Source organism: Oxyura jamaicensis, chromosome 4 (genome assembly GCF_011077185.1).
Source record: "Oxyura jamaicensis isolate SHBP4307 breed ruddy duck chromosome 4, BPBGC_Ojam_1.0, whole genome shotgun sequence".
Classification (NCBI taxonomy): Eukaryota; Metazoa; Chordata; class Aves; order Anseriformes; family Anatidae; genus Oxyura; species Oxyura jamaicensis.
This window is the reverse complement of record NC_048896.1, coordinates 51,197,017-51,216,862: the sequence shown is the minus strand read 5'-3', so window position 1 is coordinate 51,216,862 and position 19,846 is coordinate 51,197,017. Positions and strand designations below refer to the sequence as shown.

The 19,846-nt window shown below is 37.5% G+C and overlaps 1 protein-coding gene across 1 annotated transcript in view; it reads right to left on the bottom strand.

Moving 5' to 3' along the window:
- Window positions 1-4,112: 4,112 nt before the first annotated feature.
- DCHS2 (dachsous cadherin-related 2) overlaps window positions 4,113-19,846 on the bottom strand; it is a 108,250-nt gene continuing 92,516 nt past the window's right edge. The window contains exons 16-21 of the mRNA XM_035324354.1: window positions 17,653-17,864; window positions 15,980-16,131; window positions 13,258-13,388; window positions 11,446-11,732; window positions 8,565-8,703; window positions 4,113-7,550 (exon numbers count right to left, since the gene is read on the bottom strand). Of these exons, the coding sequence (XP_035180245.1) occupies window positions 4,921-7,550; window positions 8,565-8,703; window positions 11,446-11,732; window positions 13,258-13,388; window positions 15,980-16,131; window positions 17,653-17,864 (3,551 nt within the window). The 3' untranslated portion in view covers window positions 4,113-4,920. The remainder of the gene's footprint in view (window positions 7,551-8,564; window positions 8,704-11,445; window positions 11,733-13,257; window positions 13,389-15,979; window positions 16,132-17,652; window positions 17,865-19,846) is intronic.

Sequence of the window (19,846 nt, the reverse complement as noted above, 5' to 3'; positions counted from 1 at the left end):
AGTTTTCAACCAAATGCAGGGGGTGTATATAGGGAACAGAAAGGTATTCCTCCAAGTTGGGCTGATAAGTGGGCGTCATCTAGCTCGATCCATTCTCAAACGCGTCAGCTCAATGCACTATGCACAATTCAACTTCCATTTTCTGCGACTTCTGACAGCTTTTCACAAGCAATTTACACGCAGTTTTAGGGCAGGCAACTCGGAGTGTGTTAAATACTCTAAGCTTCAAAACAGTGTTTAATATAAAATTATTTACCAGTGGTAAGGTGACATGGACAGGGCTGATATTTTTAAGCATAATTTGTAGTGCTGCAGTCCACTGTTTTGAACTACATATTCAAGATATTATTTTAGTTTTAGTGAGGTTTTCAACTGAGGTTTTGAATATCACAGTGGATAATTTCAATCCTTTAACGTGACATCTGCATTTGCAGGCATTTGTTTTGGCAGATAATGCTTCATCAGGCACAGGACTCATTTGGGTCAGTCAAATGCACAGTAATGGGGAAGAAACTTTGGTTCCTGTGACTATGATTAGCTAAAGGATTTGATACTTTCTACATTGCTGAGGTAGCACATATGTATCAAGACACAGAACCATTTCACAATCTTAGACTACCCTGATACCTCTTGGTATTCCTTATTCCTTATAGATGGTTTTCTATTATGTTTCATACTTTGTAGAAGCATATTTATTTATTTTTTAGTAAGTTCTAGCTGCAACATAAAGTGCAACCCTAAAAGAGAAGTTTTTATATGCTCAATTTTCCTTTCTGTAATGAGTTCTTTTGCTTAGGCATCCACATTTTTTCCACTGTTTTAAAAATGTTGTGCATATATAGTGGAATTTTCAAAGCCACCATGAGGATTTGGATGCCAGAATGCAGTTCAGTTTAATGAGACCTGAACATCCAAATCCGTACTCAGATTGAATATATATATACACTTTGTATACGCAATGGTAAACAGCTAGCAGAATGAGCAGCTATGCAAGACCCAAAAGTATACTGAATCTCATACTGTAACACCTTAATCGTTCCAACCAGATTATCAGTAGCAAACTGAGCCACAAAATGCCATAGTCAGTTGGTTCTGTTGTGCCAGATAATAGGAGCAAGAAGCTGCAAAGCCATTTCATTTGCAAAGTAAGCCAAATTCTAAATATAAACCTACCATTACAGTATATTCCATTACAGTCACAAGTGCCTCCCATTCCAATTAGTGTTTTTACATGATTTTAGGGAACACCACCCTCTATGCTCAGCAAACCTGTGCCAGTTCCCTCCCCTGCAAGGATTCCCCATGTCCTTCCTCCACCCCAGGGGCTGGTTTTCAAGGAACAATGAAGTTAGGACATGTTTGGAGCTCTGATCAAGGAGAAGGTTTAATTACAACACCTCTGCATGCTGCTACCTACAATGGCCACCTGAATCACCAATTGACCTTTGCCTCCATGGCCTGTAAAATTATAAAGCCATACAGACACAATTGTCTGTCTGGTGTTAGCTGATGTTCTATAAATGTTTTGTTGTTTTTGTTTTTTTAAGGGCAGCACATTTTTGTCTTACAGATCTCCCAAGAAAGGTTTTGCATATATTCATACTAACTGTGAGGAAGAAAAGCTAGGGAAAATTCTTCAGGAAGCTACATGTCAGTTAAAGAAAAGCAAAGAGAATCGATAGCAACCAAACATAAATAACAGTAGGAATGAGCAGTGCAATAGACTTGGCAAAATACTTGGTTCATTTTTATCAAACTTTTTTTTTTTTTTTTTTTTTTTTTTTAATCTAGACCTGGTTTAGGACCAATTCCTGTCTTCAGTTGAAGATAAACTACAAACTAAATGTGGACTTATGTAGGTAACCAGTGTTTTTCTCATGTCATTTTAGAAAATAGGTATATATATTCTTATAATCCTTAAATGATGAATTCCCGAAAACTATGAAAGTTTTTCCTCTTTGCACGGGAATCTGCTTGAATGTCAATTTAATGATTACTACTGGTAGATGGAATTTTGATATCCATTTGGTAGTGATTTACACCAGTGTTTTCAAGGCTGCCAACAAGAAATCCAGAAGGCAGGCAGCCAAAATTCCAGAAGAGACAACTGTCTTTTATTTTATAGCTTATGCATTTTGAGCTTAATATGATTTTCCACTAACAAGTTCTGTACCTTCTCCAAAGTGTTAAAACTGGTGTGCAGAATTGCAAGTAACACAGCCTCTTCAATTCAAGCTAATATTAAACTCATGGTAAATTATAGATGTTACACTGTTTACTTAGATGAAAAATCAGTAAGGTTAGAAGAACTATGCATGATTTATTGCAAACATTTGTTTCAATAGCCACTTCTTTAAGCTTGACAGTATACAAAACAACAATATGTTACCTAAGTGGTGTTTCCTGTTTGATGCAGAATGAGCTAATACGCAAAAAGACATGGAAAATATTCTTGTAGCATTTAAGAGGAGCACAAACTACGTCTTGGTTATTTCATGTGCTTGAGAAATAGGATGTGAGTCATAATCATTTCAGAGAGGCATCAAAACCAAAATATATTTGAAGGAGCAAAAAGAACAGAAACAAGATTTGCTCATTTTCAGGCAGAATTACAGCAGGCCCATATTAGCAATCGTGGTGAGGTCCACATCTTTGCACAAAGTATGACTGCATGCTTTGAAGATCTATAGCACTAATATTATTCCATTTGCAACAGCATTATTAGGAAAGAAAAAGGTATTAATCCATTAATCTATAATCTTTACTTGAAACAACAACCTGGATACCACTTCATATTCATCATTGTAAAATACAGTTTTGCTTTGTGAAGCACCGATCACCCACTGCAAAGATGATCCCTCTATCAAGATAGCATGTGCTCACTGCTCCTACTAAGAGCAGCAACAGCTGCCACTTGACCGTGACTGCCTGAAACTAAAATGATAGCCGCTAGGATGCTGACTATGCCGAAAAGGCAGTTCTCTGTGTCTTGTTTGCCTCCTGAAACTACAAACACACAGAGCTGAACATCACGAATACCTCGCATTTAATCAGAAATGACTTTACAGTCAAGACATACGTCAAAACCAAACAACCTGTAGATAGCATAATTTTAACAGGTGGAAAACAAGTTTTGTGGATAACCTTTAGCCTTTATAATAATAAATGTGCTAAGTTTTAAAATAGTGTTTTATTATTTGAGCTATGAAACTATTACATGTTGATGTCATGGCATCACATTATAGTTGCTTTTTATGTACACAGATTTCTCACTGAAATGTCATTCAAAAATTAGTATTTTCCTTTCAGTTGCAAAAATAACTACTGCATAAATAAGCAGCCAAAACAAGTTACTTTGAAAGCTCATGAATTAATCTTGAAACTTTGGTAACTGCACATGCAGTCTATATCAACATAAAAATGCAAAACCACATTTTGCCTTCTACAGATACAGATCCAAAGAAGTTTGTCCCACAACCCTGGGGTAGCCAATGTAATGACCCAATTCATACTGAAACAATGGACTTGAACAGATGCTCCATATCCAGATATGAACTGGAAATGGCTCCTCCTCTTTTCTTCGCTTTTCCTGGTACAGGTTTTTGTCCAACTATAAAACTTTTATTCCTGTCTCCTTTTCTAGTAAGATTTGTCGACCCTGATGAATCCCTAAGATATGTCTACATTTAAGACTATGTGGCAGTGTAATGAACACATACCAGCTTTAAAAGAAACTCTCTTGCAAAGCAGCATGGATCTCATTGCATGTTTGTACCATGCAGATGCAGCCTTAGAAAGAGGATCTTATTTGAAGGTAGGTTATGAACCCACAGGTTGTAAACCAGCAAGGATCATGACATGCATGACTGAGGAAACAAAAGGCATTACACATGGTACTGATCATTCAATCTAACAGCACTGTATGCATTTCCTTTTAGCTGTTACAACCTATACAATATATACCCTCTGTATATATCCAACTTGGAACAGGTTCCCAGGCACTAATTGTTTGTACCTATAGCTCAATTTTAGTATTACCTGATGCAAAAGAACCCTCAACAACTTTTAAATATACACAGAAGAGAAACCAGAGTTACTCTAGATGTATTTTCTGTGTTTTATTGATCTGATACAATATACAAGCATACACAGCAGTATAGGCATGTGTACATGTCTGGATATACGTACATAGACGAAATGCAATATGTATGATACATACAACAAACAAGGCCAGATATCTGGTCTTGCAGAGATGTGCCCAGCACAGGACCAAAGAGCAGGGTGGAGGCATATGAGCCCTTCACAGCTGTAACACTGTCCTGTCCTACGGCTGCCTGGGGACCAGGATCCTTCTGTCCTATTGACAGAAAGACAATAGATATTTATTACTCTAGTAAAAAAGAGGAAAGTTACTTTTATCTTACCATTGGTTATTATGTTTTCCAGTGGACCCTATGAGCGATCCATTATTATGCAGATAAATCATGACTTTTTGGCCAAAACTGCCATACTTGCACATCCCTATAGTACCCTCTCCTGAAGCAACCACAGTGGCAGTCAATCTACCAGCATGCTAATACAGGTTTTCCACAGTCAACAGTTACTACCATTAATTTGTTATTAACACAGTATGAGGAAAAAACAAACTGTAAACTCGATCAGGCACCTGTCTGTCTGATTTACATGGGAAACCACACTTGCTGGGAGTTGAAAAAGGAGAAACATCGTGGACTCACAGCATACTCTACAAAGAATAAGAAGGTTTGTTAGAAAGTTTGTGGCTATGTTAATATATTAACATTTTCAGCTCTTGAAAACAGAAAGAATACTGGTGATACAGTTCCAACAGGCATATTTTGCTTGTTAAACAAAAACATTTCACGCCATATATTCTTCCACAGACTACCATCATTTAATAACCTAGATCTTAATTTCTTCCTCTGTTGCAAGTTCATGGCTTGGACAAATAAGACAGGTTCCTATCATTCTCCCATTAGACATTACTGGAGAAGCAGTAGGTGTCTGCATGGTAAGTAAAGAGAGAGAGGGAGAAAAACTGGGGGTCATAGCTGGTGAAGGGTATCCAGGATTTTGGATAAATGGAGAACGAGGGTATTTTTTAAATGCTTGCACTGATATTATATTTGGCATTCGAGGTGGCACTGTCCTTACACCTGGTTGAGCTATTGACGTTATCAAGGGAGGAGGAAAATTAGAAGATTTCTTCTCTTTAGGGAAGCTATGAATGTGTGCACTTTCATCTTTCAGTTTTGCAATATCGTTAAACACTGAGGCAAGAGGTTGAAATCTGGGTTGCCAGCTGAGCACATTATCCCAGTTGTAACCACCTCTAAGATCCTCATCAGAGGTGCCACGAGTTACAAGCGAATCATACCCAGAGTCCTGCCTATCTGATATCAAGACATATTCTCTTGTGAGGTCTGCCATTATGTCCTTCTCTTTTATTCCAATTTTCTTTAGTGTCTGGGACAACATTGTGTTCTTTGTATAGGCAACATCACAGGCTTCTTCTCCACCTTCACCTTGAATGGCCTGCATGCTCTCCATACTTCGTGTGGTAGCCACAACATCAGTTTCACCAGACTGCCAGGAGAACTGGTCAGACTCTCTTGGGATTCCTGAATCTGGTACCCGTGAGCCTTGCTCACTCAGCGCAGAGCCAGCCCTCTTTCTGCAAGAATGTTCATTGATCCTTTTGATTTCCTCATCCTCCTCAGTTTCTCCTTCAGCAGAACTGCGGCCACTGGAGTCTGAATGCCTGCAGGGGACACCATCACCCTTCCTCTCTTCGATTCCTGCCAAGCTCAGCCATTCTGCTATGGCACCCATGGGAAGCATACTGCTCTCAGTACTTTGGATTTTCTGGCAGTCCTCATCTTCTCTGGCCAAATTGAAATCAGAAGCCGAGGAGGATACTGCTTCTTTTTCCACACCAGAGTTCATTGTATCTTTCCGCTTATGTCTCAGAATCAGTGCAATAAGGCTGATAGCAAGCAGCAGGAACACTATCAAGGAAACAGAAAGGCTAAAGGTCAGGCTGTATGCTGACATGATGGGATAACTCTCAGGAGAATTAGAAACATTCACAAAAACAGTGCATACAGTAAACTTTGATTCCATTTTTGGGCTCTGTGCTTTTATCAACAATTCCAGCTTGTCATCATTCCATTTGCTGCCATTTTTCTTTCTATAAACACTTTCAGTCAAATATATATTACCACTGGTTCGATTTACAGAAAAGAATGGAGAAGTTTTTAGCAGTGAGTAATGAACAACTCCATCTAGTCCACCATCATTATCTGATGCTGTCACTTGGCCAAGCAACTGGCCTGCTTCGTTTTTCTCAGGGAGATTGAAGAAATACTGATCTTGTGAAAACACTGGGTCAAATTCATCCTTCCCCTCAATATCTACCTGAACTGTAACTGTGGCCAGTGAGTCACCTTTGTCTTTTGCTTGGATTATGAGACAGTACCTATTCTGACGTTCAAAGTCAAACATTTGCTTTGTATGAATATCTCCTGTCAAAGCATCAATGGAAAACATATCATGGTCTCTAGGAACTTCATGTTGAGCCAAACAATAAGACTGGATGGAGTAGGTGAGATGTCCGTAAGAGCCTTTATCAAAATCCAGTGCATTAACAGAGCACACAAAAGAAAAAGTAGGCAAGTTTTCACTGACAATACAGTTCATGCTGGGAAACAGAAACAGTGGGGCATAATCATTGTCATCTAGGACACTAATACGGACAACAGAAAAAGCCACATTTTTTATATCAGCTCCTCCATCTGAGGCTTGGACAAGTAAAGTAAATTTCATGGTATCCTCATAATCCAGAGTTTTTATCAAATCCACTGATCCAGTTTTCCCGTCCAAGGAAAAATATTGTTTGTCATTTCCAGAGATTATAACATAAGTGATATCTGCATTACTGCCCACATCACAGTCATTTGCTGAAACTGCAGTGACGTGACTATGTACAGAGGTGCTTTCTTTAACATGAATATGGTACTCTGGACTGCTGAATACTGGAGGATTATCATTGACATCCAGTACAGTTATTAGCACGGTAGCAGTTGAATTCAAGGAGGGCATTCCATGATCAGACGCAAGGAGGACCAAACGATGAGAAGCAGCAGTTTCCCTGTCAAGAATGTTGCTCAAAACAAGATTGCCAATGAGTTTGTAGGATGTTTCTGACTCCATGATGCTTGTTTCCACGGTGAATAAATTCTGAGCATTTCCATCAATAATAGAGTATTCCATGTATGTATTTTCATGTGTCCAGTCGTAGTCAACTGCTGAAAACGCGAGGACACTTTCTCCAACTGAGGCATTCTCTCTCACACTGAGATTGTACAATGCCCTTGTGAACTGAGGGGCATGGTTATTTACATCTTCTATGTGTACCTCTACGGAGGTGACCGCACTCAGGGCAGGATTGCCACCATCCATGGCAGCTATCAGGAGCTGAATACTGGTATCGTTTTTCAGCTGTGACATTGGTTTGGTAGTGTACACTGAACCTAAAAATAAAATAGACATAATAAAAGCCCACACTCATTAAGGCATGTGATTGTGATTGCAAAAGCTGAATCTTATCAGTCATGTTTAAAAATGACATGGTTGTAATGTAATGGTTGCACACCCCAAAGTAGTTCTATGAAATCACAGCTAATGCTCTAAGCCAAGGCCTACCCACAATGATGCAATATCAAATACACATACTGCATTTAGACTAACAAAAATTCATATTCCTTATAGCAGACTGAACATGCAAACTGTACAAAACAAAAGGCAAAATAAAACATTCAAAAAATTAATCTCACGAATGCCTGGGAACAGAAAATAAGTGACATGCACTTGTTCACTGAACACTAGTTACACATCATTTTCACAGTATCTAATAATCTCTGAAGCTGACATTATCAAAAGTTATACATACACATGCATACTGAGACACCCACCCACCCACAATTTGCTACCTCCCAGAGTGTTACAGACTTAGGTTGGAAAAATCAGTAAATCTCTTCACTATTAAAGAAAATGATGTGTTTTGGAAAGTGTGTTCTCAATTTAGAAAACTTTTAAATTCCATTTAGGATACAAGTATATAGAATAACAAGTACTGTAAAGCAGAAATCTTAAAAACATACAGCCCAAGCTGTAGAAAAGCTCCATTGTGATATGTTCAACTTATTCTGAAAAATAGTAGGTATGAACTTAAATTTAATGCAGCCTAATATGTGATCTGAAATGTTGTCATGAAACAAAACAAAACATACATCAACATCTTATTAAACTACATCAAGGAAACAGCACCTATGAAATGCTGTGAGTAGATATCTTGTGCATGGTTCAGGGACAAACAGAACTCTAGTCTTTGATGTTATCAGAGATAATGGCAGACTTAGCCAAAATATACGGTAGACTTCAGTCATCAGTGATTTCCAGAACTGATCACTGGAAATAGGTGAGGAATGGAATAAGACAGTTTACAGTGAATAAGCTGAAATAATAAACGATGCTTACAGACTCACCATTCTTATGATCAATGGAAAATCCCTCAGAGGAGAAGAGGATTTTGTAGGAAATCATTCCATTATGCTGTGAATCCCTATCCACAGCAGAGATAGTCAGAACAGTGGTACCCACTGAAATGAGTTCTGGAAAGCTCACCTGGCATGTAAAGTAAAATGACAGTTTTGATAAAGCTTAATGAAATATTTTGAACATAAAAAATACATTTCATTTGATCTGGTTAGGACAAAAAAAAAAAAAATACAATTCCCTACTTTGTAAAGTTTCACCTACCCATTTCCTTCAGGGACAAAACAAAGAGCTGTGATACTGCATACAATACAGCCAAAATTTATAGTAAGATTTAAATAGTAGTTCATCTAGTTCAGGTTTAAGTATGAAAAATTCAATGAATTGCTGAATTTCTCTTCAGTAATACACTAACAGAAGGAATACTTCACAGCACTCTGCAAATATGACCAGCTTTTCTCCCTGGTTTCAGAAATATCTTGATTTCTATGGATACAGTATAGTTTGCAGTGCCAGTCTGGGGAATCTAAAACAAACAAACAAACAAACAAACAAAAAAAAAAAAAAACAAGCAAAAAAAAAAACAGCAACAACAACACACAACTCTTAAACCCTGAAAATTCCAGCACTAGAGCCTGAATAATCACCAAATTACTCCTGTAAATTAATTTTAAAAAACACTTTTTTGTTTTCTTCACTTAATCTGGAAAACCAAGCCAGTCCTTGCTCTTCTTAAGAGCTTCCATTACCTGTGATTTTGTTATTAGTTTCCTTTCACCTTATAAATTAAATTTTAAATGAACAGCAGCTACGAAGAAGTGTTAGTCAAAATTATTTTACACACAGTTATATGTGTATATAATAGCCATATATAGCATACATATGAAAACACTTTAAAGGACAAGAAAAGGGTAAAAATTACAGGACTGTGAATAGGGAATTATACATATCATTGACTAAAAAGAAGCAGTGTACTATACTGTCCAGGCAACATATCAAAACATCAGGGCTGTGGAGAGAGTTCAGCTGTTTATGTTAGCATAATCAATAGAACTGTACTGGTTTACATCAGTTCATAACCCCGCCTGTAAGGTCTGCTTCATTCTACAAAAAATTCCTAGCACCTGCACAAGCAAGTACTTGCCTAAACTATTTGTCAAAATCAGACACACACAAGTGTTGAGGAAAACTTACGGCCAGATCTAGAAATCATTTGAGCATTAAAAGTGCATTTTTTTTTTCTGGGATCTTGACTTAAAAGTCTAAGTGGGTGATTTACACAAAGCCTGACAACTCAGATGCCTCAAAGTTTCACAGGTGCCTAGAGCCTGACCCACAGTTACCTGAGTGGCTAAACTGCTTCCCCCACACATGCTCAGAGGTTGAAATTTCTCTACTAAGACAAATGTTTAAACTTATTTCTTAAAGCTGTCTGAGATTTATAAATGAAGCATTACTAAATCCAAGTCTTCTGTGGTGCCTCATATTTTTGGCTCCGAGCACACCCAGCACACAAAAAGCACCAAGTCAAGCAAAGAGCTCAGTCCACAGGCTCGCAGAACAGCTGATGCCTGCAGGCACCGCAGGAAGCTGCCATCTTGTCCAAGCCCTGCTCAGAGCAGGGTCATCTAATGCAGGTAGCTCAGGAGCATGTATGCTTGTGGTTTTGGATAACTCCAAGGATGGAGACTCCACAGCCTCTCTGGGCAACCTATGCCAGTGTTCAATCACTGTTAGAACAACAAACTTATTCCAGAAGTTTAAAAGGAATTTCCTGTATTTCAGTTTGTGCCCATTGCCTCTTGCCCTGTCACTGGGCACCATGAAGAACTGTCTGGCTCTTCTTTATTCCCCCCACCAGGTTAAGATACATTGGTAAGATACCTCCTAAGCATCTTTCTTGCCAGACTGAACAATCCACGCTCTAGGCTCTCTTGGGCAAGCCCCACAGCCTAGCCACACATGAATGAGGCCTAAAGAGAGGACTGCTTTGGCAGCCTCATTTCCCCTGCAGCTTCAGACTGTCTCTCCTGTCTGTAACCCTCATCGAAGCCCCACAGCCTTTGTCTCCCATGAAGAAGTCAGGCCAATTATTTAATTAAAAACCTTTGTGTGGATTCTGACTCTGTGTGCTTATTAGCATAGCGCACTGGGCACGAACCCATGGACAACACCTTGGTGGCCTGTGGCACTAAAACAGCCTTGGTTCAAAACATTGTCAGACAACTTGTCTTCTACAATAGTCTTTGCAGTTCAGAAGCTGAGCTGTGTCCTCTGTCCAGTAGGAGATGTTAGGGAGGTCAAAACCAACACACCCCCACTGCCTAGAAGAGTGCCATGGCTATAAAGCAGGGCTACATGTTACAAACCATACATGCTAAACCTACTACAGGGACATGTGTAAAGCTGCATAACTGGAAATGAAGAAATGCATGCCATAGTAATTGGGCCAAAATAAACGTAACAACTTGTTTACCATTCTGTCAGAAGGAACAATCAGTCCTGAACAATGGACACTGCTCCCCAAACTGGTTTTGGATTATATCCGTAACTGTGTGATGAATGCACAGTGTAAGGAGTACAGCTAGCATTCACACCACTTTTCTTCTGAAGCCAGAAAACACAAACATGAAAACTGAACAATTCTCTCAGTCCTTTCAGCAGAATTCTTAGGAAAGGGCAGGGGTTTCCTAGAAGAGCATTTTGCACGATCTGCTCTGTTTCTGTTCTCAGTAATAGTTTGCAGAGACCTCCCTTCTTCGTGGTGATCAAATACATTTTTAACACACAAATATAAACATGCACTCCCACTATTTATCCTCATATGGAGAAGGACATCACACATTTGTTGTTTGTTTCCCAATTCCCCACCTGATATGAATCCTGAGTAAACACTGGTGGGTTGTCATTGATGTCCAAAACACGGACTGTGAGTTCTGTTTCTGCTTGATGGACAGAATCTGAAACTATGATTCCCAGCTTATACACAGCAGTTTCTTCAAAATCTAATGGTTCCACCACTGTGACTACACCGGTGTGTTGATCTATAGCAAATTTCATTCCAGAACTATTGTCATCAGTAAAGCCAAACTGAAGTGCTGGGTTGGAGTCCACATCAGTTGCTGACACTCGAGTCACTGTAAAACCAGGCAGGACATCTGAAACAATAATTTTTGGAGTAAGTAAGTCATAGCTAAAGATGATATTACAATTTCTGAGGATTTTGCCAATTTTCTAATACTAAATCTTAGCCATATGTAATCTGTCTGCCTTAGATTATTTTTTTTTTTGTCTTATGGCTTCATGTTTTAGAATAAAAGCAGGATCCAGAAATAATACAGAAACAAGTAGCAGATTTCTTCACATGCTTCTGCTTCTTCCCAGTTTTAGTCTGGGTTTTCTTTTGGCTTTCACAGATGCAGTGTACTGATAACTGCTTTTTCACCAGCAACAGAAACTTCCATGTTTTTCCACATGGCAACACGTGGAAACGTGATACATATTTAGCTGGCATAAATTTACTGAACAGTGCCACAGAATTCCACAGGAACATTTAACTGAGGCATTAAATGAGTTTCCTGGTCTTTCTAGAATCAACAACCGCAGTTATGAAGCTTTTCCACAGGAGGAAGAGGCCACTAGAGAGATATCCAGGCAGAGCCACATGGCACAAAATCTTAAGGGCTCAATATATATTTCTAGGAGATTTAGAAATTGTATACAGACAGCTTTTGTCATGTGTCAAATTGACAGTACCACAGATTCCAAATTGAATCCAACTATCAGTGATAATCTAATTAAGCCTGGAGCTAACAGAAACTAAACCATTTCCCATTTGCACGCCTGGGGCATTAAGCCTCAAACATGCTGTGCCATGCCCTCAGGCAAATGTTCTTAAACTGAATACAAAAAAATAAATAAATAGCCAGTACTTTACAGCTGCTGTGCATTCATGACTCCTGTTCTTGTCATTACCAGTGGGAGCTAAATATAGAAAAGGCTCAAAAAAAAAAAAAATCACTGGAAAGACAGCCTTGATGCATTCTGTTAACAAGAGGATTGGACTAAGTCTTTATAAACATGCTGCTGCTTATCTTAATGCATCACATATATGATGTCTGTAATTGAAACTGCTGGGCTTAGGACTTCAGATATGCAAGTGCTGAGCTAATGTCACACAACATACCAGATGGGATGAGAACTCTGGAGGTCTGGGCCCTTTTCTTCGTGTTCATCAACTAGATCAAGCTACATATCACTTTAAAGTTTCATTCAAATTTACAGAAAGTATTTCTTTCATCACAATGAACTTCAGAATGTCTAATTTCTAGCAATGCTGGTTTTAACACCAAGTATTGTTATTGCAGAAAAGAAGAAATTGAAGACATCTGAACAATATGACATTGGAGTCCAAAAGGAACAGATTACAGATGTATTTCTGTAGTTTGTTTTTCTTTCTGAATTGCCTATGATTTTATTCCAAACTGTTCTTAAATACAATGTCTACAGAGTAAGAACAATGCCTCTGAGAACAAAAGCAGATCACAATTTACTTTGATATTTCAGTATTAATATGATCCATTATCCTTTTGACTATAATCTTACGGTTAAACAAATCACTGGAAGTACTGTCATGGTCTGACAAATCCTGATCTTATCACCTAGCTGTACCATCACACTTACTTTCTGGGACCTCAACTTCCCCCGGTGGTTGGACAATCGGAGCATTGTCATTAACATCTACCACTTGTATCCTCACAATACTTGTAGCAGAAAGTCTAGGGTTTCCTTTATCGGCAGCTTGTACAACCAACCTACAATTAAAGGAAGCAGGAATTGACACCATCTGTCAAAAGTCACAGATTTATTCACCAATGATATAAACAGGGAAAAAAAAAAAAAAAAAAAAAAAACAGGTTAGCTCTTTTAGCTCCTTGTTGCTCAATGTAAATTCCATCTTTCTTCCCATAAGGGTGACTGTCTGCAGTTTTATGATTTGTCTCTTGCATGAACAATGTCCAAAAGACGCTAGGTGGCCAAAATATACTGAAATCATAAAGACAAAAGGATACATTTATTTCACGCAATTTCATATGTAACGCAGGTAGTTAAAAAAGCTATCAAGACTCTTGTAAATAACACATTTCTCCAGTAAGCAGTTCAGAGCAGGAATAAATTGTAAGTATTGAATTGTACTTTGGAGGAACCTGACTGTCCTCAATGATTACAGAGAGACAAGAGAAACAAGAAAATCAGGTGGTATGAAAACTTACTACTCAGACAACGTCTGTGGAGATATAGAAAAACTCCCCCGCCCCCCCACATTATACTATTAAGTGAATTAACTGAAACTACTGAATACAGACACCATTTGTCAAAGCTCCCACTGGTTTTAGTGGGACCAGAATATCATATTCTGATTAAGAGAGCTTGCCTTTAGGCATCCATGTTAGACCTGCATACGGATCAGTAGTGAACCATCAACAACCTTTTAATTTCCATGTCAGGGCCCCGCATATCTATTAAATGTTTTGGGTACTAACAATTTTTACGTGTGTCATGCTTCTTGGGTCTCCTTACAGATCTTCTGAAAGTTTAATTTCTCCCTCTAAGTCACAATTGCTGTTCAAAGTGTCATGGAGATACCAACTTCTAAATGCTCACATGACAGTACAGAAAACCAAGGCTGTAACTCAGGCTGTGGATTACACTTCCACTCCTGAACCACATGAGCTCTGTGCTGGGTGCCCCTGTGGTTTCTGACACTGAGAGAACACAACTTGAATTGCCGACTAGTACTCAGTCAGTGACCATGCATAATTCCATACAGAAAGTGTATTTTTTCTAGAATGAATATTGGGAAGGTACATATGGAAATATTTTACTAAAAATAATCACTTTCTAAGGTTTCAGGAAAAAACTCTCATAAAAACATCTCAGCCAAGGCATTAAAATTAAGCTTCTGTCAACACTTTCATTACAATCCCTCTTACAAGAGGCTTAGAACTTCTGGGGATGAAAATGTTCAATTTAGATAAAATAAACAACTCCTTGCAAATTGGAAAGAACCAATGGTGTCATTTTGAAATTAAACAGCATAACACTCTTAAAAGCTTCTTTTGCTATTCACTTTTCACCTAGCAACAGGATTAAAGAAGTATTAATAAAGAGAAGGAATATGAAGCTTCACACTCCTTGAACAAATTGTCTATTTAAATTGCTAGAATTCCAACATAAATACTGAAATAAGTCAGGTTTCCAATTAAAGATAGATATCAGAATTGTTAGACTTACATGTTCAATGCTTCACTAACAGCAAACATCCTTCCTTGGAGGATTTATTACAGGCATTCTTTAAAGTACTACTCGTAAATAAAATGTATTATGCTATTTAAATGACTAAAAATCAGAACTGATGTTTCTGATTCAGTGAAAAACTGAAAAAGAAACTCCAAATGAAGTACTCTGCATATTAATTTAAAACAAAGCATTCCCTTTAGGAGACTATTATCTTACACTGATATTAAAAAAAAAAAAAACATATTCTGTTCATCTTTTTAATGTGGTTTTCTAAAAGTTATTCTGGTTCATAAGAACTCTGATTGGATGATTAAAAATTTGAGGCCCTGGAGGATCAGAAACTTGCAAATACTTTAACTGATGCCTCAGCCATATGGAAAAAAAAAAAAAAAAAAAAAGTAATTTCCACTAACACATATAAAGCAACCTAATTTTTGTAGAGATTGCAGTATATAAAAAGGGTATATTTATGAATCATGATGCTCTTACTTTCTCTCAAGGTATAATTTGTTTTCTTTCTAAAAATTGAAGCATGGTATAACTTATAAAGAAAAATTGTCACATCCACTTGATCGTATTTACTCACAATTTCTTGGAAAACAGGAAAAAACTAATACTGAGCACAAGCCAACTTACAGATGGAAACAGATTACAGAAGAATCTTTATCTGATCATACAGGAAGCTTGAAATATATTCTATTCTAAATCAAATAACAGAACATGTCCCTGCTTTTTGGATTTGGTTCGAGTGCTTTCCCTCTGTCTTTATGTATAAAAAAATGGTTCCAGAAAAGGAATGGCTGTGTAGTTCTTAATGAGCTGAAAACCAGGAACTGTCATCGTTCCTCTAGTGAATCATCATGCTCACTTTTATCAGTAAGTGTTGCAAATGACTGAATAAAACTATTTTTCTTCTTAACTTTGAGAAGTACCCAAGAATCCATGGTACAAATGGGCAGTTTTAGGGCTGTTTTCAATGCTGCCTGGCTTGCACCCAGGCTCTGTGGCTAATGGATATCAACTGAAAACTGTAAAACACATACCATGAGCAATCTCATGCTAAAGTGAACAAAAAGAAGATTTTATAGGATCCCTGCATACAAACCTGTAAGATGAAGTGTTTTCACGATTTAGGATTGTGTTAGTTGCTAAAATCCCTCTTGCTGAATCAATTAGAAATGTTGCATTTTCATTTCCAGATAAAATTGAGTATTCGGTTTCTCCATTCATCCCACTGTCAAGGTCAGTTGCAAATATCTGTTTAGGAGGAAACCTGAGGCTTAATTCAAAATGGCAGAACATTATTTCAGCAAGAAAAAAATATACTAGTTATCTATTTCTGCTTACTTTCCTCTTGACAGCATAGATTTAAGCAAATAATCATATTGGCCCTCAATACAAGTGCCATGTGAGGTCTTGAAATCTGCTCATGAATTGAGAAAGTATGCACATAAATTCTTTGCCCACACAATTTGAAATTCAACTACCTAAAGCATTAGAGCTGAATGTAATCATTTTTACACTGTTTACATTACTACAATGTTTCTGTTAGAATCCTATCTCTGTTTAGTGCCTAAAAATGAACTTTCTCACCAGTCCAGGACTACCCTTTAAAGTATTACTGCTATACAGATGAAGGGTAAAAGTAATTATTAAGGTTTTCAGACCTTTCATGGCATGGTTCATTAATTACTTTTTAAAATAAAAACCACCAGCTTAAATTTTGCTATAAAAGCAATATTGTTAATAACATTCAACAGCAGCGCACACGTTCCTCAAAGATTTTTCTGACTCTTCAATGAGTTATCTTTGTATTTTTCTGGTTGCTGAACAAGCATTATAATGAGTACAGGATCCAAACCATGGCAGAGACAACCAGTCAGATGGAATAAAGGAAACATAGTAGAATGTATCATGTCATAAAATTTTGACTACACATCTGGGTTGACTGCCTTTTGATTTTTCTCCATTGCTGGACATATGTTTCTCTAAATACAACGTCCATCAGTTTCTAATCACTTTGCCTGTGAGGCATTTGTAGCTTTCCATTTATTTATTCTCTAGAGGAGGAATATCTTTAGTACCTAACATGACCCTCACTGTGACCTGACTTGCAATGCAAGAAAATGTACTGAGGAAATTATGTGTTCTTCTAGTCCAACTGATGTCTTCTTTTGCTTTAACATGGCCAGCTGGAAACACTTTCAGAGAATGGATCCATTCAGAGGAAGAAGTGTTTGCACATTTAAATTGAGACAAGCTGCTCTTTAAGCATCAGATTTTAAATTGAACACTTGGATTTGACTCCACTCCTGGTCCGATGGGTTGAAAGTATTCTTTTTATTGCTACAGCCCTTTCACAGTAGATGCATTAATGCAGGACCCAGCCTACATTGTAACCAGAACCATAGCTTTGAATAATTCTTTTCAACTACTTGAAGAGATAAACAGAATATCAAAAAAAAAAAAAAAAAAAAAAAAAAAATTTTAAGTCCAGCTGCACAACTAGTAAAAATATAAAGAAAGATTTTTATATAATATAAATGAGATATTTCTTCTTCAACTTGATAAAACTGAAAGACCTGAAGCATGGTCTAGACTAAATCATTGCATATTTTAGATATGCAAGCAAAGTAGTAGCTACACCAAGAACCCCACTCTTGATTTTTGAAAGATAATGGTGGTCCAAAACAGACCGATTATGACGGCATTCGTGACCAAATTAACCAAACTTGTATCTTCACAGGCTGAGTTCTGTAGTTACAAACATTTACTTACCCGTATGATGTCTGTTTTAGCAGTTTGGCCTTCCCATACCAATGTTTTGTAACAGCTTTGCTCAAATTTTGGTACGTTGTCATTCACATCCTGTATCAAAATAGTCACTCCACAGAGCACTGAATCCAAACTATTTTCAGCCAAAACTGAAAGATGTACTTTATTCTTAACTTCATAATCAAGAAACTTTGGCTCTTTTACTGTGATTGTACCTGTTTACAAGAGAGAGAGAGAGATCACATACGTAATTAGGAAAGTACACGCACAAAAGCAGCTATGAAAGCTATAACATATGTGGTCTCCTTTGCTGAACACACCACAGAAGTTCAGCAAGCTTCCCACTGTGTCCTCCCTCTACCTGACATCATCTTCTAAGTGCAAGTTATTGGATAAATCTCTAGCTAAGTTTTTACTGATCAACCACTGTTGTTGGCAATTTCCTAATGCAATAGAAATCAACTTGTAGAGGGGTTAGAGAGGATGAAAGTGGCTGTGTGACGTGGGTTACTTGACGTGTGACAACAAACCAGCTGCGTCTCAAGAGACCCCCAGCTCTCATTTGCAGAGTAGCTACATCTAATGCTCCAATTATATACAAACAGGGCAATAGCTGTATCTGACAGAAAGGCAAAGCACTTAGATTCCTTCTGATGCAGTGATTTTCCCCACCAACTGTTATTCGGTCAAAAATAATCGGTGACTGAGACTACAGACAGAACTAGATATCTCCACATTACACCTGAAGTTTCCTCGGAAATCTGTCGTCATTATTTCAACGTTCTAATATAGTAATATATTAAAATTCTTCATTACCATCAAACATAGCCCATTTGTATGTCAGTTTCATTAGATTTCAAATTGAGTTTTGCATTAATTTTTCAGTAATGATGCCATGAATATCTATATTCTGAACTTGTGATAGCATAAGACCCCAACTACCATGTCTTTCTAAAAGCTAGTACTTATTTTATTTTCTAAGACAAGCAGCAATGATTAATTGCTGTTTATGGATGTCTCCAGGGATCAAGAGTTTTGTTTTGAATATAAAGGTGGCAGGTGGTCTCTCTCCAGCACAATACTTAAAAATTATCACATTCTGTATACAGTAAAAAAAAAGGTACAGTGGCAGAAGGAATACATTTGAAGAAGGCAGAGAGTAACTGAAAGATCCTTGGGTAGCAACATGGAGCAAAGAATCAAGTTTGAGAAACATCAGAGCCTCATTCTAGAGAAATGCACACAAAGAAGAAATAGGGTAACACTCTTCAAATACGTTATAGACAAAGGCAAAAACTCTTTATATCTATTGCTATTAGGTTAAGAAGTTATGAGTCAAAATTCTTTCAGCAGACATTTAGGTAAATTTGAATACAAAACTTTCCGGCTGCAAAGACTGGTAGAGACTACCAAGTTTGCAGAATTACGATTGCTGGAGATTGTTAAGAACATGACACACTAATGTCTGTTAGATTCAGGCACAGTTGGTTCCCTTTCTGTGGCAGTGGACAGATTAGTTTACGTCCTTGGGTCACTTCTAGCTATACTTCATGTGATTCAACAATATAATAAATTCCCCTAATAAGGGGAAAGTTTCTAGATAGTATAATGGATGTCTGGTAACAGCAAACAATTCTGGAGTTGTTTTTTTTATTATTTTTTTTTTTTCTAAAACAGGGTTAATTAACATCAGTGCTTGAAAACTGAAGAGGAGCAGACCTCTATCTGTTATGAACACCTGAATTCCTGAGTTACAGAGGGCATCAATACAACTCCAAATACTTCTGCTTTATAATGAATGGGTAGAGAGTCACTGGTGTCAAAATTAATATTGAGGAAAGAACTGCTCTTACAAGTATGGAAAGGCAGCACTTCAATATTTTCTAAGAAATGGGAAAAGGGTTTTATTACATTTACACCAACTATTTCAATAGTCAACTACAATGGCTCAAAAGTCTCAAAGGAAGATTTGCAAAATCCTGGGCTACACAAATTCCACTGGTGTTTGTGAAGAAAGTGCTTATGAGACTTAAAACATTGTGTAACCATTTTGAAACTTGGCTGATAAAAAAAAAAAAAAACTAGTAGCATTCGATATTTTTGGGCAGTTGATCAGTTGATACTGGAGAAGATTCACTTCCTCAGGGATAAACTTGCAAGTGACTATGACAGTCATTCAGATTAACACTTCTAGCTT